General features: G+C 44.2%; 1 protein-coding gene across 1 annotated transcript in view; it reads left to right on the top strand.

Moving 5' to 3' along the window:
• The window catches only part of SMARCA2 (SWI/SNF related, matrix associated, actin dependent regulator of chromatin, subfamily a, member 2), a 169,883-nt gene that overhangs the window by 28,986 nt on the left and 117,300 nt on the right, over window positions 1-23,597 (top strand). The window contains exons 5-10 of the mRNA XM_034647334.1: window positions 1,016-1,374; window positions 8,763-8,889; window positions 10,819-10,992; window positions 12,082-12,255; window positions 14,587-14,757; window positions 23,287-23,340. Coding sequence (XP_034503225.1) covers window positions 1,016-1,374; window positions 8,763-8,889; window positions 10,819-10,992; window positions 12,082-12,255; window positions 14,587-14,757; window positions 23,287-23,340 — 1,059 coding nt within the window. The remainder of the gene's footprint in view (window positions 1-1,015; window positions 1,375-8,762; window positions 8,890-10,818; window positions 10,993-12,081; window positions 12,256-14,586; window positions 14,758-23,286; window positions 23,341-23,597) is intronic.

Genomic DNA, 23,597 nt, shown 5'->3' with positions numbered 1-23,597 from the left:
TCAAAATGTTTGCTTATACTCTCCTTGCATTGTCATTTAAGCCCATTTCTAAATGGTGTTTGCTGGAAATTGAATAAATGTGTCTAATTTTTCATAATGTACGTCTTTGTATGGTTAATTATTAAGGCGCTCTGAAGTATATGGACTATTATTTTATTACTGTTTAATAGTTTTAACTTTTCTTAGAAAAGATACAGAAAATGCTCGGGAAAATGCCTATCAGAGGTTTTAACAGCTTACTGAGATTTTTTTTTTTTCATTTCCTAATTCATCTGGTAGCATCACTAATCTTATTTATAATTTTGAAGTTAAGTAAAAGTTTAAGTATTAGGAGAGACAGAACACTTCTTACTTTCGGTCCATACCTAGCAATCAATTTAAACTCCTGAAGTTTAATGTGGAAAATTGTGTTAAATTAACTTATCAAGTGCATTTTGATAAGCTTGATGATTGCATATCCCTTTTATTCTGTTAGCATGAGAAAAAAATGCCCTCTCGAATCTTAATATTTGATAGTTCTTATAGGTGGAATGAGCAGATTTGCTCCCCCCCCACACTGAATGTTTTTTAGATTTTCTAATATGCAGTAAAAAAAATAAAATTAAAAACTTCAGTTACTGAGATGCACTGATTAGGCCTGAAATATGCCTTTTAGGTCATGCAGGGAAAATGTGTGCCCCCTTGGGTTCACATGGGAGGGCTGGCCAAGCTGCTTGCTGCCTGTGTGCGGAAGTGAGGGTTAGGCGAGCGTCTGCACCTCAAGCCCCTCAAGGTGCAATTTGCAAAACGTGATTTTGGAACCACACCCAAATTGCATCTGACTGTTCTAGGACTCCCTCCCTTTTCTGAACTCTTGAATACACCTGCAATTCTTTAAAAAAACCAAAAAAACAAAACCAAAAAACCCCCAACAAACCATTCTTAGAGCTACATTAAACGCTGACTATCGGTTCTTTTACTCAGTGACTACTTGAGTCGTTTTTGGGCCATTTCACCAGTGTCCCATCATTGAATGCCATTGCCCTATGGGGAGAGATGCCTGGTTCTTCTTACTAACTTTTTCCTCCTTTCCCCTCCCTGCCCTCCCGCCTTCCTCATCTCCTTTCCTCCCCTCCTCCTCCCTTGTCTGGAGATGTTCCGTGGTCCCCGTGGCAGGGGCAGCGGGCAGGCTGGGGGGTGGCTGCAGGGCGCCGGCCCGCCCGAGCTGNCCGCGCAGCCGCCCGCGGCCGCCGTGCCCGGGCCCTCCGTGCCGCAGCCGGCCCCGGGGCAGCCCTCGCCCATCCTGCAGCTCCAGCAGAAGCAGAGCCGCATCAGCCCCATCCAGAAACCGCAAGGCCTGGACCCGGTGGAGATCCTGCAGGAGCGCGAGTACAGGTGAGGCACCCGGCCCCGGGGTGAGGGCTGGCGGCGCTGGCCTAGTGAGGACCACTGAGCCCCGGGGGTGGTGGCCCTGCCCTGTGGGACAGGGCACAGGCCGAAACTCAGGCTACGGGAAGGACCCTAGAACCAGAGTTTGTTTCCCGTGGGGGTGGCGAGAGGGGGACTTAATGGCTCCGGGTGGGCAGGACTGTGATTTTCGTCCTGTGAGTCAGACACCGGTCATCAGCCCCTGGGACACGCCAGGCACTGTGCTAGGCACTGGGAAGGCGGAGGTCAAAGCCCAGCCCCAAGTGCTTGTGGACCCGAGAAAGGGGTCCTCTCACCCTTAGCCTGTGCCGTATCTTGCTGTGGTTTGCATGGTATCTCCCAGCGAGGGCACTGAGCTGGCTGGATGTTGCGCATGTCCTGCCGGCCAGACCTTCAGGTTAATGACACATCTCATGACACTAAATCATACTTAGTGGCTCAGTATAATATATTCTTCATTGTAATTTGTGCATTTGTGGGTCTTCTGCTTGGTCAACCTTCGGGGTGAGCTGTCTTCACGCAGGGTCCGCATTTAAACTCTTACTCCAGAAACTTAATTTTCACCCTATTTGGCACATTCGTCGACATCAGTGGTTGGCAAACCTTTTCTGTCAAAGGCCAGGTGGTAAACGTTTTACCCTTTGCGAGCCCATAGCAAAGGTCCCTCAGCTGTGCCCTTACAGTGCGAGAGTATATCCACAGATAATAACGGGCCAGCCGTGTTCCAATAAAACTTTATTTGCAAAAATGGGCTGTGGACAGCCTGGAGTTAGCAGACCCTTCAGGTAAGTAAATGGTTAATGTCAACCAAAAAGAGAGTCCGTAAGTAAGGAGTCAAGTTAAAACAAGACTAAGATCACAGTCTCTGGAGTTGGCCAGGAGTGTGGGCTCTGTCACCTCCCAGCTGTGTTACCTTGGTCAAGTTACATCTCCTTTTTTTAAGATTTTATTTATTTATTTACTTAGGGAGAGAGAGTATGTGAGCAGGGCGGGGGTTTAGAGGGAAAGGGAGAGAAAATCCCAAGCAGACTCCCCACTGAGTGTGTAGCCTGACGTGGGGCTCAGTCCCACGACCCTGAGATCATGACCTGAGCTGAAATCAAGAGTCAGACCCTTAGCCAACTGAGCCACCCAGGCGCCCCAAGTTACATCTCTTTTCTGTGACTCAGTTTCTTCATATGTTAAAAGAGGGTGTAATAGTACCTCTTGTAGGGGGAAGATAAAATGATACAAAGACTTTCAGTGCATATCAGCTATTATTACTTCCCAATTATTATTTCATTCAAAAGAAAACTAAAGTTTAGAAATTATAGGGAATGTTAGTAAATAACACCTAGGCTCCCTTTAAAGACATTACCTTGGTCTTTATTGAAAAACACATGACTTGTTATTTGATTACAATACTAACTTGCCAGCTTTGCAAGCGACTCTGTGGAAGAAATCAAAGTAACTCGCCATTTAACGTGTGTAGCTTTTTGGATGAAGGGTAGAGCTTTGCTCTTATTACTATGACTGATCCTCCCGCGTTTCATGTACCCCCAGAGAGCTAGGTATGCTTCAGTCTGTTGGCATTGCAGTGCTGATAGGCAGATCACTGCAAGGTACAAAGTCAAATGTCAGCACTGTATTCTCATTAGGGACGGAAGAACTTTATTCATACGCAGTTCTTTCTTTATGTTGCTACTGAATAGAAAAACCGTCAAAACTATTTCTTTTAAAAGATTTATTTATTTAAGAGAGAGAGAGACAGCACACCTGAAAGTGGGGAGAGGGGTAGCAGAGCCCAATGTGACACAGGGCTCGATCTCATGACCCTGACATCATGACCTGAGCCAACAGCAAGACTCGGCCACTTCACTGACCGAGCCACCCAGGTCCCGCACAGGTACTTTTTAAAACGACAGTAAGTGGGATAGAGGGGTATCGTTTAATTACTCTAAAATTCTGACTTCCTAAGAGCTAACATTTTTTCCCCTTCCCTGAACGCGCAAACCTACCAATACTGTTGTCACATCATGCGAACGACATTCGTAACAAAGACGCTCTTTATACCTAGGAACACACCTGGATTTTTTTTCCTTATTCAGCCTGTGTTGGGGGGGGTGTATTTGTGTGCATGTATTTTACTGACACCTAAATTTTCTTCCTCATTTTTACTAGAACTTCATCTGCAGGCCTTTCTAGTCATGAGCCTCTTTTAGCCCCTTTTTCTGAAGTGGTCTTAACAGATGGTCTCCCAAAGTACACAGTACTAAGTGGTACAAAGTAGCCTATTCCGGGGTGTGAAACGCTTTGGTCCTCCCGTCTCGTATCAATAAGAAAAAGTACGGGTGTCAGTATCTTTTAAATTACAAGCCCTGCAGAATGTGGTGTAATGGCTATTTTTCATATTATTATCATTGCTTGATACACACCTCCTCTTCCGTAAAGCCACATGGCTTCTGAAACCATTGTTCTGGCAACCCTGGGTGCAGAAAGCTGGTGGGGACTTTGGACTTGAACTTTCCCACGGCCATCTTGAGAAGAAGCATAGGTTTCCACTGGCAGCCTTGCTTTTATCTTTTATCTTCCTTGGTTGGAGAGCGATAGCTGACCTCTCTATATGGAGATAAATTGTTCAGCTGCAGAGATTAGGTTACACTTATCCTTTAGAAAGGGTTAGACCAAGTGCTGTAGACTCTTGTAAGGGACAGCAAAGGAACTCTTCCTTTTGTCCCTCGTTGACAGAATGGCTCACTCATCTTTAGCACCAATCACTGGAAGGGTCCAGTGTATCCTTATATTCTGATTGAGTATTTGAGCAAGGTCTAAGAAAAAAAAACTCTTTTATAATTTTATAAACTTGGTTGGAGCAGAAATCATCTGTCAGAAACTCTAACAGACGTTCATGTCTTTGACCGCTGTAATATCACTTACCTCATCTACGAAAATTGAAAGGAAGTTGTCAGAATTGCAGATTTCTTTCTAACTTTTAAGACATTTGGCTGTTTCTCTTGTTCATCATAAAATCAGAATTTTGACAAATTGACCTTCTTTATTTGGCGAGAGCATAAATAAGTTTCTGCCTGTGAACGCTTTGCCTCAGATCCATACAAGCTTCGCTGTTAAAACATTTTGTTCCCATTTAAATTGGATCCTTTTCTTTTTGACCATCTTTCTCTTAATGATGGAACTGACGGCCTTTTTCTGTAGTAAGTGTCGAAGAGACGTTTCCAGTGCCTTTTTTCCCCCTGGTCTTTCTGGCACACTTCCCTTGCCCTGTCAGTGTACCTAGCCTCAGTTTTTCCATTCCGAGGTAGATCCGTGGGCGGAAGTGCTCCGGGTTGTCACGTTAGCATGCAAACTGATTCCACAAGTGTGTGCATGGAACACACACCTGGCACTCCGAGAAGTGTATCTGAGAAGAGCCCCTCTGCGTCCTGCGTCCTGCCAGCCGTGTTTGGGATCGCTTCAGAGGTCAGCACGGACACGGTGAGGAAGCAAGCTTAGTCTGCTTGGCCTGCTTTTTGTCCTTCCCTGCTCCCCACTGCAACCCTGAAATTTCTTCTCAAAAATTACCAAGGGCCATTTTATCTGCAGAGTTACAAAAAGTCAGTCTCCCTCTCTCTCTCTTTTTTTTTTAAGTGTCACTCAGCTTCTTGAAGGAGCAAAATGTACCAGTGTCATTTTCTGTTCAAATAACTCTCCTACAGGAATCATAAACTTCTCCTCTGGACCTGAACAAATATTCTGTTACCTTTAATGGAACTCTTTTTCTTGCCGGAACAGTAACCCTTCTTGATTTACTGTTCAATCTGTATGAAAAACCTGAGTGACCTAATTCTGCTTCAATTTTCTGTGCTCGTGAGGACACTAAATGCGTCTCCTGCAGTCATACAGTATTACTTGTGTTGTTGTTTCTGGAAGTTTAGAATCCTGAATCTCTTTATTGGACTACCTGCTGAATCCATTGATGGGGAGATGAAATTGTCTGGAGAGGAGCATTATTTAAAATGAAGATTTCTATTAACAACGACAACAACCACCGCAAGGAGATAAAATTTTCTGCATTAAAAGAGCCCCTCCTTTACCCTCACTACCCACCTACCATGTGCTGAATCGAATGCATATAATTTTACTCTGGATTCCGCCTTTCCTATTCTATAGTTTAAATGTCTGCACTTGGCACTTCTTGCCTCCCTTTCATAAAAGAAAGATTCTTTTGTGCCAGGAAAGCTGAGATTCACTGACAAATTACTAGGCCCTTTGGAGAAGCAGACTTTTCTGGAAGAAGTGCCCCCCCCAGCCGGCTCCCACCTATTCCGAGGCTCTATGTGCCCCCAGCCCCTGCCTCCCTACCTCCCTCCATCCTCTCTCAGTCAGTGTGATTTAATCTCTGTACTCTCAGCCTCGTTGTCCTAAATTTATTTGTTTAGTCCTATTTCCACAGACCTTTAGAAGATTAAGGAAAAGCAGCTATGCTTCTAATTTCGCACCTGACCACCTTGTCAAAGAGAGGAAACCAGAATACCAAGGGATGGTTGGAGTGCTGGGATATTTAAATGAAAAAGGTCTGCCGTAAATCTAGAACCTAGGAAGCAGCCTGACCAAATTGCTGGCCGTCAGCTACCCAGCTGTAAATATTTAATTTTCCTGTACTATGGCCTTCATTCTACATGAGTAAAGTTCAGTTTAAGGATTTTTTTTTCCATTTTAATTACGCATTTGAAAAAAAAATAGGTTTTTCTATCAATATTGTAGTTAAGATGCATCATCTTGGCTATATTTGGAGATTTTTGGTTATGTCATTTTTAAAAACTGAATTGGACAAATGAAATGGACCTTTGTTCCTACAATGAAAAATAAAAAAACCATGATAATCATCCCTTGAGTATTGATAGTAATAGGAATGTGAAAGAATGTTGAGTAAGTCTGAACAATTTGGTCAAAAGAGTAAAATGGCAGAAGTTTATTATTTTTTATTTTTATTTTATTTTTATATATCAAAACTGATGGAAGTTTATTGTTGTTGTTTGCCCTCACAAATGTTCGTTCTGTTGCAAAGTTAAACCACTTAAAGGTGTGATTGCTTGTGTTAGTACATACAGCTGAAAAAACAGCATGGTACCAATGACATTACTAATAGCACATTATGATGATAAATCATTCAGTAAATCAGAATTAATAACATGTGTGTACCAAATAAGATAGGAATCTGTCATAATATTGTTTCCAGTGAAGTCAGTGGGAAAAAGAATGATGCCTTTCTCTTACTATCATTTTTGAAGTTTTGAAAAAAATGACATTTCCCTCTCTACCAGAGAAAAAAACTGTAAGTTTTGTGTTTTTTTTTTTAAAAACACTCATTTTGATATTCAGGTTAAATGAAGTATTAAGGTATTTTGTGACATCTAGGTCAGAGAAGACTGTACTTTTCCATGTTAACACACAGCATCATAAAGGCTGACAAAACCATAATACAAATTTTTATTTATTTATTTATTTATTTTACTTTTTTTTTTTTTAAGATTTTATTTTTTAGTCATCTCTACACCCAACATGGGGCTTGAACTCACAACCCTGAAATCAAGAGTTGCACGCTCCACCGACTGAGCCAGCCAGGCACCCCACATAATAGGAATTTTTGCAAAAATCTTTATCAGCTTTTATAGTCGAGGTCCAGAAAAGCCGCGGTAGAAAGTGTATATTAATTATCTACGGTGTCTCCACAGGTGTCAGGCAAATGAGGGCTCCTGTGTGGACTCCCTCCTTTATTAGCTCTGTGAAGTCTGCCTGTTTCTTGATGTCTCCAAGCCTGAATTTTCTCATCAGTAAGATGGGACCATTATTAGCATTTACCTTGTAGGGGTGTGTGTATGTGTGAGAGAGAGAGAGAAACAGAGACAAAAGGAGGGAGGGAGGGAGAGAGAATTGAAGAAAATCGTGCTTTAGGGGTGCCTGGGTGGCTCAGTTGTTAAGTGTCTTCCTTTGACTCAGGTCATGATCCCAGGGTCCTGGGATCGAGCCCCACATCGGGCTCCCTGCTCAGCTGGAAGCCTGCTTCTCCTTCTCCCACTCCCCCTGCTTGTGTTCCTTCTCTCACTGTCTCTGTCAAATAAGTAAATAAAAAATCTTTTTTAAAAAATTGTGCATTAGATACACTTTAGTGTAGTTAACGTGAACTTAGTTTAACTTACTACCTATTAGGGGCGCCTGGGTGGCTCAGTTGTTAAGCATCTGCCTTCAGCTCAGGGCGTGATCCCGGCGTTATGGGATCGAGCCCCACATCAGGCTCCTCCGCTGTGAGCCTGCTTCTTCCTCTCCCACTCCCCCTGCTTGTGTTCCCTCTCTCGCTGGCTGTCTCTCTCTCTCAAATAAATAAATAAAATTAAAAAAAAAAAAACTTACTACCTTTTACTATTCTTCGTGAAGTCTATTCCAAGACACTCCTGCCGCAAATTTGGTGGGAGGTAGTTCTAAAAATAGATTTAAATGGCGTGTAATTATTTGTAAGGATAGGATCCAGGCGAACCCTGAAGCCAGTTTATATGGGTAACGGTGAAAGTATCCCAAGTGAATGAAGAAAGTGGGATGTCTTTTCTCTTCTGTTCTGCCTTTATTATGAAAAATGGCCTGCAGTTATATTTTTGAGGTTGTCTGAGATGAGAATCCCCGGCAATCCTTTTCTAGAAATTCATAGTTTTTAAGCACTGTTACTTTACCACCTCCTGCTACCCCAAGCCTGATTTTTAAAAATGCCTAATTTGCCTCTTCTTTTCTCAGACAAGCCCTGCTCACAGAGGAAGTGGTTGTGGTTGGCAGGGCTCTCTCTGAATGTTTTGGGTTGGCTGATTTCTGTGGCCTCAGCAGCACCTAAAACTGCTCTTGTTCGCTCAGCTTTAACGGCTCTTGTCATCAGCATCTTGGCAAGGAGGGCAAATGGCCTGGTTGCCTGGGACAGAGCTAGAACTTAGGAAGAAAACTTGTTGTCTCAGCTCTGCTCTCTGGCTGGCTGGGTGTTTGGGAGCCAATCCCACGGTCCCGTCTCCCGTTTTCCCTCTGTTCACGGTGAGCTCTGGCACTTGACTTCCCTCCTAGATGTATCCTGAGCCCCTCTCTTTCTGGGTGTTAGAAAGAGGTTGATGAAGAAGGCCAGAGTGTTTGGTAACACGTAGCACCTGTCTGCATTCACGCAGAGGTAGCTTTTCTCTGTTTCACATCAGAAACTCTAGTTGGGTGTCAGAAATTGGCCAACCGGCAACGTCTGGAATGTGTCTTGCCAGGAACTGAGACCTCAGGGTTATTGTTTATCATTAAGGCTGAATCGTAATGTCTATTTCCGCCTCCCCCTTCCCTCATTTCATTGTCTCCTCTAGGCTCCAGGCTCGCATAGCTCATAGGATACAAGAACTGGAAAATCTGCCTGGCTCTTTGCCACCAGATTTACGAACCAAAGCGACCGTGGAACTGAAAGCGCTTCGGTTACTCAATTTCCAGCGTCAGGTAATACCTTTTCTCCAGTGACTCTGAGATGTAGGAAATAAATGGAAGTCTGTTCAATATTGTTATAAAGATATAAACTTAGTAAAATAGTGTATCTTTTAGACCAGCTGCATTGAGCTAAAAGGAATGAAGATGAGTTGCTTATTATTCTTTTTTTCTTTTTTTTTTTTTGCTTCTGTATATCAGAGACATTTTTTTTTCTCCTATATTATGGTTTCCAAAGTCAGAGTAATGGCATTTTGTTACCGTGGATGGAACCTCGAGAACAAATGGGATAGCTTGCCTTTAGGACTGCGAAGAGAAACAAGAAGGCGGGAGAGCAGTGTCAGAGCCTCTTTTGTAAACACAAATGTAAAATCCTCGCCATGACTTCGAAAATAATTTTAACAAATGTGATAGCCACTCTACTAAATGAATAGCTCATCATTTGTAGAAATACATAGAACTGTTTGACCCCATCAGACCCCCACGTGGTGACTGACCAGTGGACGATTATCTCTTTTTCTTGCGATGGTTCTTAGTAGTCGCTGATGAATAAAAGCTGGCATGATGACCTGTTTTATCATTGCTCAATGACTAGTGAAACAAAGGAGAGCTCCTTTTTATGTCGGTGAGTTTTGCTTTGTGGACCCGAAAGGTGCAGGTCTCCCAGTCTGCACACTGCCTCGTTTAGCCAAAGGGGAAGAAGAAGGAGTGCTCCTCAGGCAGGCGGGCTGACTTGGGGAAAGTCTCGGGGCGTGCAAAATGAATTATTAATGAACGAAAGTAGTTTGGAAGTATTGAATTGCATGACTCGGTCTGTTGCAGGATGTGACTGAAATCACAAAGCCACCCCACTCGCTGTTGTCCTCTGACCCTGGGAGTACACCTGCCCTCTTGGTTATAATGTTCCAAGAGGACACCCGTGGTGTTGGGGAGCTAGCTGGCCATAGCTCTGTGGGAGTAGATTTCAGCTGAAAGCCAAAAAGAAAGAAAATAAAAGGCTCTGAGTCCCATTCACTTCCTTTCTTATAGGTGACGTCATACAATGCATTAATAAAGTGCTTGATACGGTATTGTTAAATGGTTAATAACCAAGTATATTTTCACAAATGAGATTATATTCAGATTCGCTTCACTCTGCATGATTCTTACCTGATTCTGATTCTTTGCTCGATATTGTAGAAAAATCCATGATCTATGAAGTTTCCCAGTGAATTAACTGCAATGGATGCTGATCCGAGATTCAATTGAATTATTATTTTAATGTATATTCCCAACCCCACCCCCAGCTATGACCCACCACAAAATGTACAGCATGGATAAGACATCACATTGATGATGATCCAAGAAGTCCAGGATATGGTGTGAAGTCTAAATATCTTGAAGATTATCATCATGGGGAGTGGGAAGAAGCCAACACTAGTATTTCCCATCTTTTATATGAGGATGAACACTGAATTAATATTGTTTGAATACCGACTGCTACTGTACATGAACAGGAAGTCATTTTTCCTCTTTTTTGCAGAGCATCATTAAAGTTAATCTTTAGACACAAAGAGAATGTTAGTATGGCACTTAAAATGAAGTAAAATATTTCAAAAGCTCATTAACTAATTAATATCATTAGAACAATTAAGCAGAGTGAATTTATTTAAAACGCAAGACAGTGTCTGCTTTTTTTCAGTGTTATAGTGCTGTAAGGTTTTTTTGTTGTTGTTTTTTTTCTTAATCTGAATGGCTTGGAAGGAAAACTTGTGCCATCTTTGAAAATACCACCTAAATTTGGCACGATTTAGTCCCTTCATTTACAAAAAGGCCGACTGTGGTGGCAAACCTTGCAGAGTCCCCTGTCTGCCCCTACTAACTGGGAGCTGGAGCCGGGCAGGGCCCAGGAGCCAGGCCTGCGTCTGGGGAGGCTCTCCCAACTGCTCTCCCTTCCCTTGACAGCTGAGACAGGAGGTGGTGGCCTGCATGCGACGGGACACGACCCTGGAGACAGCCCTCAACTCCAAAGCCTACAAACGGAGCAAGCGGCAGACCCTGCGGGAGGCCCGCATGACGGAGAAACTGGAAAAGCAGCAGAAGATCGAGCAGGAGAGGAAGCGCCGGCAGAAGCACCAGGTACCAAGGGGTGAACTGTGCGCCCCCACGTTGGCAGAGACACCTGACCGAGCCCTCAGATGGAGTCAGGACTGGAGAACATATTGGGGTGGGCGGTGGGGACATCGCAGAGCGGGAAGCTTCCCTGGAGCTCCTGTGGGCCGACCGCCCCATGGAAGGGGTGGGGAAACAGGCCATGCCAGGGACGTGGGTGCCTGCCCATGGTCTCCTGTGGCGGGGAGGAGGTGGAGGACCCTGCTTTCTGGATCCCAGGCAGGTGTCCTCTCCATCACCCCACCTGCACTGCCCGCTGGCTGGGCACAGCCGCATTGCCTGGGGCAAAATCCTCAGGTGCAGGAACTTGGAAAAGGAAGGAAGAGAGCAAACAGTTATTTTTATAGTAAATATAAATACAGTCTCCCGGGCTTTTCCAGGGCCCAGTTGGAGGTTTCATAGGGGCAGATGTTTTAAAACATTCCTTTCTAGGTGTTTGGAAGTATTTTGATGGAGGATTTGATTTTGTGTTACAATCCTATACATCGTGTTTGTTTTCCTGTGCTTAATTTAGTGCCCCGCATTAGCTTCATTCTGAAAAATGTTAGATGTTCATTGGTGGTGCACATTTCCTCTCCTGTATTTAAAAAATCGATCCAAATTATGTGCAGCGATTTTAGCTGCCCCTCCACCTTACTTCGAATCACGATGCTAAGGCATTTGATTTAGAGCAGAAGAGGCATTACTTTTATAACCTGGTTCTCCCTGGAAATATCCGCCTCCCTCGGTTGATTGGAGGGTGATTTTCTTTCAGTTTTTTCCTCGCCCGTTTTGCAGGCTTCTGTCAGTCCTAGATCTTGCTGTTTTCAAGAGCCTGTACACTTGAGGTCCTAGAGACTTCTCTTCCACAAGCTGGAGCCTTTGAGAGGCTGGTTTTCCCACCAGCCCCAGAGCCCACAGCTCAGCTACCAAGAGACATCCCAGGGCACCTGCCTCAAAGAAGATTCTAGTCTTCCCACTGTTGTGAAATGCTCACAGAGCATTTTCTTGGGCTTCACGGAAGCCTCAGTAGTCGACTTTAAGTATCCCTTTTCCTCCTCCCTTCGGGTCCTGTAGGAATACCTGAACAGCATTTTGCAGCATGCTAAAGATTTTAAGGAATACCATCGGTCTGTGGCCGGCAAGATCCAGAAGTTGTCCAAAGCAGTGGCAACTTGGCACGCCAACACTGAAAGAGAGCAGAAGAAAGAGACGGAGCGGATCGAAAAGGAGAGAATGCGGAGACTGATGGTAAGGAGCTCACCTGTGGGGACCCCAGGCAGCGGGGTCTCCGCATGCACCTGTATTGAGAATGTTAAATATGCCATATCAAGAGTGGGTAAAAGGGGCTTATCAAATATGTGAACACGCCCCTTTGCATATGGATGGAGTAGAAACATCTTCTCCTTCCTGAACGATGCATGCCACAAACCCAGGGCCACAGCTGATGGGTATGTAAGATCTCCGTGGCCTGGGGTGGCCTTGCTTCTCCCATCAAGGAAGGTACTACAGTTTGCAGGAAGTTTAACAACCAGATCTGGAACGATGGATATGATCTTTCTTTTAAAAATATCGCCTCTTTGAGACTAATGACATAAGTTGTTTTGAGTGAATGTGTCATTAACTCATGTCTTGGACTCGAAGAAGGTCTGTTTCTTGAAGCTGCTGGTGCTTATCCTTTTTTTTTTTTTTTAAATGATAGAAATTTCTCCCTTCTAGAGTAAAAAGTGATTTTTAAGTTAATTTGGAAATGTTACTTTTTGCGTTATGGCTGTGTTACTGTCAAAGGCTATTCATGGATCATTACCTTGGTGCTGTTATTTTTTAATGGGTAGATAAATACAGAAGGGATTGGTTTACATCATTGGCCTGGGTATCTGGTTTTATTGGCCATTCATTTTTGGAATTGGACCTCAGAGCACACTGTGGATTTTAGAAAAGCGTGTGTGATCTATAATGATAGGAGACCTGCACATTTCTATCTGGGACATAATGCTGGAGTATGGGATGGAGATGAAATCGTTGTCCTTGGCCCGTAATTACGTCCCTGGAAAATTCCAAGTGACACTCTCTTCTTTGGTGGTATTATGGTTTGCATTTTGTTTTCATTACCTTTTTTGGATTCCAGAGAGTAAACACTCTTTTAAAAGGCTCTGCGTCCAAGTACTGCTAAATCTTACCATCTTCTCCCACCCCCCTCTCCTTTTTTCGGGAAGGAGAAGCCCGTCCACGAGATTTCTCCCCAGCGAGGGAGGCCATTTTATAGCGATCTGAGCAGCAAGCAGTCAGATTTGTCTCATTCAGCTGGAGTGAAACTATATTCGAACTTCAGTAACAGATTGGCTTGACACTAATGATTAGGCATTTGCAAATCATTAATTTTTGCAATTAAATGATGGAATATACAGATAACAGAGAAACTGAAGTTTTTTATCACTCTTTCTTCAAGTGAGATCAACCATAACCAAAAGCAATTAGAGTTATAATAGCATTTGAAGTCCATGCTCACCCACGGGGCAGACAGCAGCTCGACTGAGTGATAAAACTGCTGTCACTCGGGAGAGGCTGGAGTGACGCCCCTGGACTGAAGAGCCTCAGCTTTGCTGCAGCGCGGGGACCCCTTGGGGACTCTGTGACATGTCCCTGGTAGCCTGCATCACACGAGGAAAATATTTGGAGGTGTCCTTTTATTGGGACGTATAGAAGAGACTTGTCCTGAAATGGCTCTGAGTACATCAGAGCCATTTTCATGGTATTTAACCTCCTAATGTTGCTTAATGGGTGATAGAGGTGGGAATTACTATATCTGTTTTATTATCAGCAGTATCAGACTCCAGGTGCCACGTGCCTCGCCTGCAGTCACCTCGGCCCCCATGCCGTGCCAATCCGTGACCAAAATCACCCCAGATTTGACCTTTCCTATCAACCACCACATTTGTAATGCTTTTTACACGTAAGAAGTTACACTTGTCAAAGTCCACCGGAGTCTTCTCCCTGAGAAGTGCTTATTGAAGTGTTGCCGAACGAAATGATAACATGTCTGGAACTGGCCACGGGACAGTGCAGTTTGGGATTGGGAGGCGGGGTTGTGGGAAGGGTAGCCATGAGACGAGACGGGAGTCATCGTGAGTTCATTTCGGTTGCTTGGTGTTGGTTATATGAGAGACTATAGTCTTCTGTCTACTTTGGGCTGTTCTTGAAAATTTCCATGCTTCCAAGTGAAGGATACACTTCGGATAGTGAACTGTCAAATTTTCACATCTTTTTTTTTTTGGTGTGCAAAGAAACCCAGAAAAACACAGAGCCGAGTCAAAGTGCTTGCCCACACTGGGTAAATAGTGTGGTTTTGGGTTCTGACTTTGCCCTGGAGCCCATGTCCTGGGAATTGGGGATGAGGGGGGCATCGTGCTCCCAGGCACACCCCCCATCCTGGACTGTGCGTGGTCAGTCCCGCAGCCTGGATCATTCCATTCACTGTGCTTCCCGCCAGTCAGAGTTCAGATGGTGATGGGGAGCGCTGAGTGGAAACTGGAGTTCGCACATCGTTACTGGGCTCTGATCATGTCCGTCTTTCCTTAATAGGCTGAAGATGAAGAGGGCTATAGAAAACTGATCGATCAAAAGAAAGACAGGCGTTTAGCTTACCTCCTGCAGCAGACCGATGAGTATGTGGCCAACCTGACCAACCTGGTGTGGGAGCACAAGCAAGCCCAAGCCGCCAAAGAGAAGAAGAGGAGGAGGAGGAGGAAGAAGGTAAGCACCCGAGCGGCGGCGGCCACGATGACTGAGTTGCAAAAAATGCTTAACCCCGTGGGCACGGTGTGAGGGAGGGGACCAGGCACGCCAGATGGATGTTGGAGGGGAGCGTGTAATGGGTGGGAAGTACCGAACTGAAACAGCTCAGTCCGTATTTTCCTCGTTTCATACTGTGTTTCAGTATGAAGCACACACGGTCAGTAGAAAAAGGAAACACGTCGGCCCATGTAAGTGTGCGCATTGCGTAAGGTTAATAGCAGTGTGGTAGGGCCATGAAAATGGAGCAGAAAGGCAAAGTACAGTTGGAGGGAACCCGAGGAACCTCTGAGGGAGGGCTTCGGGGTACTTCCAGAACCCGCTTGAGCCTGTTGGTTCCGACGGGGAGCAATGCCCAAATGCCCATTCAGTGCAGCTGCCCTGCTGTGGTGCTGAGGTGAGTGGGCAGGCCAGGGCTTTAGGCCATCACAGAGGACCGGAGACGGTTTTATGTAAAATAGAACCTAATCAGCGTGGAAAGGGAAGGCTAAGATTGAGAACCTCTGCTCTGCGGCTGTTATATCTCGATGCGGGTGTAAACCGCCCGCGTAGACTTGTGAAGGTAGAGCCTCTGTGAAGCTTGAGTGGCCTGGAGGTTTAGCTCTTGGTGCGCAGTTTGTTTTCATGGTGGATCCTGATTGGCCTGGACGCCCACGTCCACCGGAAACAGGAAGTCTTCCTCACGGCCGTGAGGATTGAGGATGGGTGGCGTTTCATCATGTATTCTCTGCACTGAATGGCTGAACAGAATGTTGTTCAAAAAATAATTAATTTCATGGCTCCTGAATTCTCATACCTGCTTTGTAATTAAGGAGGAGGGAAAAGTGATGGAGAAGGCCCTCCTTGCCCCCGACTCCTTCCGTAGCACATAGCTTCCTGCATTGTGGGGATGAACGAGGGATGGCTCAGGGCTTGGGTTTAGACGTTTCATCGGTGAGAAAGACCTCATTTTCTTGTCAAGGTAGCATTATAGACTTTGCAGAATTCCAGCTCCCAATTTCTGACTTAAAAGGACGTGTTCAGAGTCAGGGAGGAGCACGCAGGCAAACAGGTAGGATTCTGTAACGTTCCACAAGGGGACCCTGTGAAATGGCAGTTTTCATTTTTCCCAAAGCCGAGGTGTATTTCACAGAGGTTACCACAAAAAGTTCAAATTCTACTTTTTGTGTGTGATTAAAAGCTGATGGCCCAGATTTGTGCTTCTGGCTCATAATTAATAGATTCCTGTCATGATATTAGATTGTTATATCATCGTCGGCAAAGAAAGATATATCACTGAGTGATAGTGATTATGCCTGTATTTTCGTGTTAATCTGTACGGAGCAGGAACCTGTCATAATATTTTTCTTGGGGCTGCCAGCCCCACGTGATCTATAGGTTGGCTCTCTGCTTCCTTACCCTTGCCTTCTGGTTTGCTGACAGCACGTATTCTTTCTCTTTTATCCACGTGTCCGGCAAATATTACCAGGACACTTCCCGTGAGCCTGGCAAAGTGCGCAATGCTGGGGGAGGAAGAGGGAGATGTTGAGGAAAAGCACACTTGCCCTCTCTCTCAGTTCCATCAGAGAGTGAGAGACAGACAGACATTGATCATATATGCACCCCCCAAATAATCATAAACTGTGATGAATGCTGTGAAGGAAGACTGGGAGCCAAACTGGGGAGGGGACTGATTTCCTGGCAAATGAATGATCCATAAGATACCAAAGCCAGTCCCACTCCCATCAGCCCATTAGGAGTCTCTGGGCGGCTCCCACTGGTTATCTCACGTGATTAAATGTGCAGAATCATTGCTTTATCATCAGCTCTCTGCCTCTTCCCTGGTGTGCTCGCAGAATGCCCAGCATTTGAGCTCGCCCTGCCCTCAGCAGGACTGAGGAGGACAGGCCACATTTCCTTCCGGGGCCATCTTGCTGGGATGAATGGGATAACGACAAAAGAAACCAGGCCCCACCCCAGTCCTTCCTGAAAACCATCTCTTTCCTGGGGCTTAGAGACTTGGTTCAAAGCGGGTTACCCAATTCCAGATGCACCTTTATTCAAGTGCAAAGAAAATGGATGCTTTCAAAAGCTGATTATTTGACAGTCTGGATTATCTGTCATTCTTCCCTCCATTAGACTGAATGATTGAGGGTGCCTTGTTCCAGCTTCTCTGTTGGGGAGGAAGGCTGTGTCCAGAAGCTTAAAAATTCTGTGCCGACCCTTTCAGCTTTTCTCACAGAACCAAATATGATGTGCCTATCTGGAGTTTGTTTTTTGCAGTTATGTAAGGCCTCAGTAAGCCTTTGTTTTTCGTGACCCAGTGGCCCAACAGCATTGTGCTGTTGCAACAGGTATAGGGACAGCTAGGATACAGGTGCCTCTGTCTACACTGTTATAGGTGAGTGTGGTTGAACTTGTGATTTCATTGGAAAAGGATTATTATTATTTTTTTGAACATTACCCCAGTGTAACAGAGAAGGCCTCTTTCTTTATGGTGAAGTGTATTGTGTTTCCTTGCTGTTGGTAACCAGGAGAATGAGTCTCCTTTAACCTGCCATGACCGTGTTTACACCTCTGTTCTCTCCATTAGAGCCCCTGCTATGAAGTATACATTTATAAATCATTCCAGAACTTCTCACTCTCAGCCTGGTCTTTCATTAATGCCCTTGAAGTGAAAGAAAAAGAAGCGAACTATATGTATCTACCTAGGTGTTAGAGGAGGAATAATTTGCAAAGTATTGAAATAGCTAATTATGTGAAACCAGCCTTTGCAGTGTGACAGGATTAATGTACTCTGATGTGCACTTAGCGTGACCTTGAGGTCTCTGTTCTCTGCCATGACTGTTCTCTAACATCTGCTGGGTGACTACAGGATAAAAAAGGGCACGGGGCTACAAAAAGCCAGCAGGGTGTGTACAGATCGGATTGAGCATGCTAACGTAGAAAATTGGGCCACCGCCCAAGAGCTCATGTCAGTCTGCAAACTTCTAAGTTCATAACTGCATTACGAAAACGTATCGTATTAATTTGCTTGTATTCCCTTATAGAATATTTCCTTAAAAGATCTATTGCGTAGTGCAATAGATTTCATCAGTCTCTGGGTCTGTGAGAAGGTGATGGGATTCCACGGCAAAGTGTATCTAAAGCATTTAGAAAGTACCCTGACCCATAGTAAGTGCTCAGCACATGGTAGTGATCTTACCAAACAATTCTGTGGTGTAAATGTAGGATAGCAATTGTTGAAGCGTGGTTCGAAGGTTTTTTTTTTTTTTTAAATAAAATCTTCTTTTTTCCCATGTTGTATATTCTCCGTGATGTCGAGAGAATAAATGTTTGGCTACCATTTTTTCCCCCAGTTAGGATCAGTTAGGTCCTGGGTAGGATGTCTTTTCAGACAGTGACAGGTTCTTTGACCATTGAAGCATTCAGTTGGAAATGAGGACTTACACTTTTTGGTGGACTCTGCTTAGCCCTCCCTCGCTAGCTCCTGCAAAGAGAATTTTCTAACTATGGGGCCTCTCATTTGCAGCGGGTCCTGGTGGCAATCAGGTGGTCCTTGCAGAACTCTAAGGTGTTTTTCCTTAAGCTCTGGTGACGAGCCCAGGCCAGTCGCCCCCCACCCCGGGCCTTCCACGTCCAGCCTACTATGAAGTCTAGTCCCTTCACGGTTCTGTCTCTCGAGCTGTTGACTTCAGGCTGAAAATAAATATTTAATTCCCTCTTCTAGATCTTTTAATGCAGCATATATACCAACAGAACTACACCCTAGTTGTGAATGTGTGACATTTCTTGGAAAGTCATGACACTAACAGGAACCAGCAGAGAATCCATGGGGTACCGCTGTGCCAAGTATTTTTTCATCGTGGTGTTTGCTCTTCTGAAAGTTCTTTTATTCTCTTCCTCAGAAAACACTCTTACAAGCACATCTCAGGACTGTGATGCTTTGGAGGGGGACTCTTTCTGGCACAGCATTCTCTGCTCGTCAATATAGCAACAGGAAGTGTGTTTTTATCCTTTTTAGATATCAACAAATCAGAAAAACCTCTTGGTATAATTTCTGGTGAAAAGAGCATGCGATGAAAAGTAGTAACGTGGTTGAGACATTTCTTTTCAGTTCAAGTTACTCTCCAATTCTTCTCAATTCTTTTGTCTCTCCTGTTTGCCCCCAAGATGAAGATTTTCCCCTGCAAGGAGAATTTCACAGGTGAAAGGAAGGTTCTTTTTCCTTTTTTTTCCCAAAGATTTATTTCTTTATTTTTTAGAGAGAGACAGCACAAGCAAGGGGAGGGAGAGGGAGGGAGAGAGGGAATTCCAAGCCAGCTCTGCACTGCTCATGGAGCCTGATGTGGGGCTCAGTCTTATGACCCTGAAATCATGACCTGAGCCAAAATCAAGAGTCAGATGCTTAACCGACTGAGCCACCCAGGCGCCCCTGAAAGAAAGGCTCTAAGGTAATTCTGGACATTATGAGTGTAGGGGCTGTGGTAACGGTACGTGAATATGATGACACAGTGATCAGAGTTATTTGATTATTACAGTATCAAAATGGGTGAAAACAGAAGTTTGGATCAAAGTCCTGCTTAACTGGATTGACCAGTTACTTGAGTCAAAAATGTTGGAATTGGCTTTCTCTGCAGGGTGCGACCAAAGTAATGGGCAATTGCCTGTTAATTTGTATTCTTGGATCTTTTTTATTGCCTGATCACCTATCTTAATGCTCACAGGTCCACTGAAATGATGGTAAAAATAACCCAGGTGGTTTCTGGAAACTTAGGTTTCCAGTGAAACAGAATGAGCCCTTAAGGTGCCAGCACTTTCGAATGTTGCTTCAGCAGAGTATAAGAACACCTGCTGGGGGATAAAATGCACTCACTTTATAATATAAATTGTAAAATTGTAAAATATTTGGTGCAAACCTGTTTCCTTACAGATTGAGGCTGTGTGTGGCCCGCGTTACGGTAATCTGAGTGAAGCGCCCCACCGGAGTTTATTTTCCTGAGTTCGGCTTACGCAGAGTTTTCCCGTCTCGGGATTCCTTTGCCCCCTCATCCTTGTCACTGATTATTTTCTATACCTTCTGCCAGGAAGACCAGTAGCAGTGCACACAGCTTGGTGAACCTTCCCAAATGGAATTTCTAAATTGCCGTTGGCCTTGGAAGTTGGGAAGTCAACCTTGGTTTTAGTTATGAGTGATGTGTTCCCTGTTCCCTCCCATCACTAGGAGAATTACCCTTCCCCCTCCCTCCAGCAACATGGTTAACTCCCAGCTTTCTGTAGGTGGGAAGAAGCCAGGACGGAGTTCCTTTAGTCCTGATTAATGGGTGAATGGCAGTGGATTGTTTTGTTTTGTTTTTAATCAGTGGAAAAAATTAAGCTGAGGCATCCGCTGGTCATGCAGGATGTGTTTGTGATGGTGGGAGACGCGGTGGTACCAGTCGCAGTGTGTTTGGAGTTAATCTGGAACCAAGAAAAGGGAAGCATTTTTGTGTTTTGTTTTGTTTTCCAGGGAGGAGGTTGGGCAGCGAGGATAAAGCACCCCTGTGATGTGAGAACCAGAGATTTGTCACCAAACTGAAAGAATCCAAGGCATGATGGGAGAACATGTTGTCTCTTGTCATAGAGTAGACTGCCACCTGGCTTCCACCTCCTGTAATAACACCAGGATTGGGTGTAAATTCTGAGCGCCAGTTCACTGAGGAATTCTTAACTGTTTTATGGCTTGCAAATTTACTGGCATCTGATTACAATAATGATGACTCATTGAGTGTGTGCTAAGTGGAAAGCATTGTTCTGGATGCTTTCCTTCTTTCCTTCATTCACCAAATATTTACCCAGTGCCCTTCATGCGCCTGGAGTCCTTGTAGGGGTGGGGACACATGAATGACAAAAACAGACAGAAATCCCTGACTCCAGGCAGTGCGACAGCCAGTCTCACAGACATAAAGGAAATCATCCTCTGACTAGCATTGAATCTTACATGGTAGAGATGGACGCTGGCCACATACATTTCATGGAGCCTTGGATCATGCATCCTGAAAGAGAGGTCCGGTTCTGCCTCTGCCCTATAAGGGAGGGACTGTTACTGTCCCTTTTTTACAGAAGACGGAACCAAGACACACAGATTTGCTCAGGACCACACAGCTAAGGTCTCCCATAGTGAGTGACAGAGCTGGGATTCAAACACTGGGGGTCTAGTTCCGGAACCAAGTTTCTTAAATCTCCTATTACATGGCCTCTCGAATTTGATACCGAATGGAATTTTTAAAATGAGTTTAGAGGATTTTAAGTAAAGGAGGGGCCTGATGGTGGGGCAGTTTTAGATACCACTCTAGCGAGTCAATAGCCTATTCAAAGAAGACTATCCTTAAGAATGGTTTTGAATCTGTTATTTGTGGTCCTTCAAGCTCTTTAATGTACTATGCATTGAGATGGTGATCCAGTTCCGGTAGCTAGATATTGGAAATTGGCTTATCCATTGTCTCATTCGATTTTCTTTGTTGGCCAAATTTGTAGCTTATTTCTGATTTGTATGGAAAGAATGGTGGGATTAATTGACTTTCTCCCATTAATTAAAACCGTCGGCTGAGTATAGTGCCTGAGAATTCCAAAAATGGAACTGTTAGGGGCTGGTTGAAGAGGTGGTTCCTTTTCTGAGCTTTTCTGCCATTGTTCTCTGTATCCGTCGCCTGGACATAGGGCCTAGTGCTTTTCAATGGTGATCATTTCTTTTGAGCCTGTAAACGTTTCACTTTGGGGTGGCATAGATAGAAAATTAAATTCTTCGGCAATCATAACCAAAGGGAGCATTTTATTTCCTACTCTTTGGTAGAAATGCTACATTTTTTTTCTTGCGGCATACGTATGTGTATGTCTAGTAAGAAAATTTTGAAAGAACTTCAGAAATTTCAAACATTTATGGGAACTGCTTTTCTTCAACATAGACAAAAGGTTGGATTTTGAACATTTTCTATAAAAGCTGTTTTGTCAAGAGACAATTGAGTTATTTTCATGGAAAGCAAAAATGTATTATATAATCAATGCCTTAAGTAAACAGAGTAGAGTTAATATCGATTCTGTATCATTATATATATTTTTAATTAACTAAAGAGCCCAGGGGAGGAAAGCTCATTTTCTTAAATGTCTTGATAAAGGAAATGACTAAAGTTGTGTTTTGGGTTTTGTTTTTTTTTCTCACACAGAACTAGTAACTTTAAGAATTCTGTAAAGAGTCCAGCAATAACTTTAAAATAAGAATTCTGTAAAGGTGATGGTAAAGATTTCACTTGTCAGAAAGGTTATGGGGCGCCTGGGTGGCACAGCGGTTGGGCATCTGCCTTCGGCTCAGGGCGTGATCCCGGCGTTGTGGGATCGAGCCCCACGTCAGGCTCTTTGCTATGAGCCTGCTTCTTCCTTTCCCACTCCCCCTGCTTGTGTTCTCTCTCTCACTGGCTGTCTCTATCTCTGTCAAATAAATAAATAAAATCTTTAAAAAAAAAAAAAAAAGAAAGGTTATAAATGTAAGAAATTTGAGGCTTTTGTTTTTATTGCAGATGAGACTTTCTTGGGTATGTACAAAACGTGACATAATCTTAGCTTTTCATTTAGGCTGTCTTTGAGGCAGGAGAGGTTAATGGACTAAGATATTGAAATATTTAAGAAATGGTCGATGACAGAATTCTTCATGAGATCACCGTATCTGCATCAAATTTCCTCCTATTACCCACCGTGGAAATACTATGTAGTATGAAAAGCCAATTAGGTAGAATGGAAGACATCCAGAGAATTCCCAGAATGTTGTACGATTCTGTATTTTTATGACCTGAGAGTGGTTCCAAGTTTACTGGGGATGGACATTTTTAGAAAACTTGTTAAGGGGAGTAAGAAAGTTGAGCCAGTTACGTCAGGCTTTGTCTTTCTGGTGCCAAACACGAGAAGGACATCTCACAGGCGCTGACCTCAGCCTTGTTCCTCTCATGTCTTCAGCCCTTTGGGTCCTAGAAGACGTCACCCACAAATCTGTGGCATGTGCCAGCCTTGAATCGCACCTGGCTTTCAGTAACTCCCTGCAAGTTGCCAGCTTAAAAAAAAAAAAAAAACCGAAGAAACATAAAGCCCCACACTTTGTCTCAGACAGTGAAGAGAAACAGAAATAAAAGGCATCGGGGCGCCGGGGTGGCACAGCGGTTAAGCGTCTGCCTTTGGCCCAGGGCGTGATCCCGGCATTCTGGGATCAAGCCCCACATCAGGCTCTTCCGCTATGAGCCTGCTTCTTCCTCTCCCACTCCCCCTGCTTGTGTTCCCTCTCTCGCTGGCTGTCTCTATCTCTGTCGAATAAATAAATAAAATCTTTAAAAAAAAAAAAAGAAATAAAAGGCATCGATACTTAGGCTCTGTTAGATGCCGGTGGTGAGTAGTGACAAAGTGCTGTTTGGGGCCACTGAGTTCCCACGATATCCTTCCTGTAGTCGTCTTCTTGACTGACGTGTAACATCTGACATTGCTTTGCAGAAGGCTGAAGAGATGGCCGAGGGAGGAGAGTCTGCCCTGGGACCAGACGGAGAGGTGAGGAGCTTTGCACCCGTTCCTGCCGTGTTCTGCTCAATGAGTCCCCGCCATGCCCTACAGCGCCATTTTCTGTGAATACCAACTTTATTTTTACTCAGCTATTCGTTTCTAAGTAAAAATAGGAGTACATTAGCATAGTAGAAAATTAGACGAGTAGAAAAGGGATATACTGGAAAGTAATCTCCTTCCGTCTCAGACTGCCAATCAACTGATATTAAGTTTGTGTACCATTCCGGAATCTTCTGTGCGCATAT

Source organism: Ailuropoda melanoleuca, chromosome 17 (genome assembly GCF_002007445.2).
Source record: "Ailuropoda melanoleuca isolate Jingjing chromosome 17, ASM200744v2, whole genome shotgun sequence".
Lineage (NCBI taxonomy): Eukaryota > Metazoa > Chordata > Mammalia > Carnivora > Ursidae > Ailuropoda > Ailuropoda melanoleuca.
Note: the sequence above shows the minus strand (reverse complement) of the source record. Positions and strands in the feature narration are given on the sequence as shown.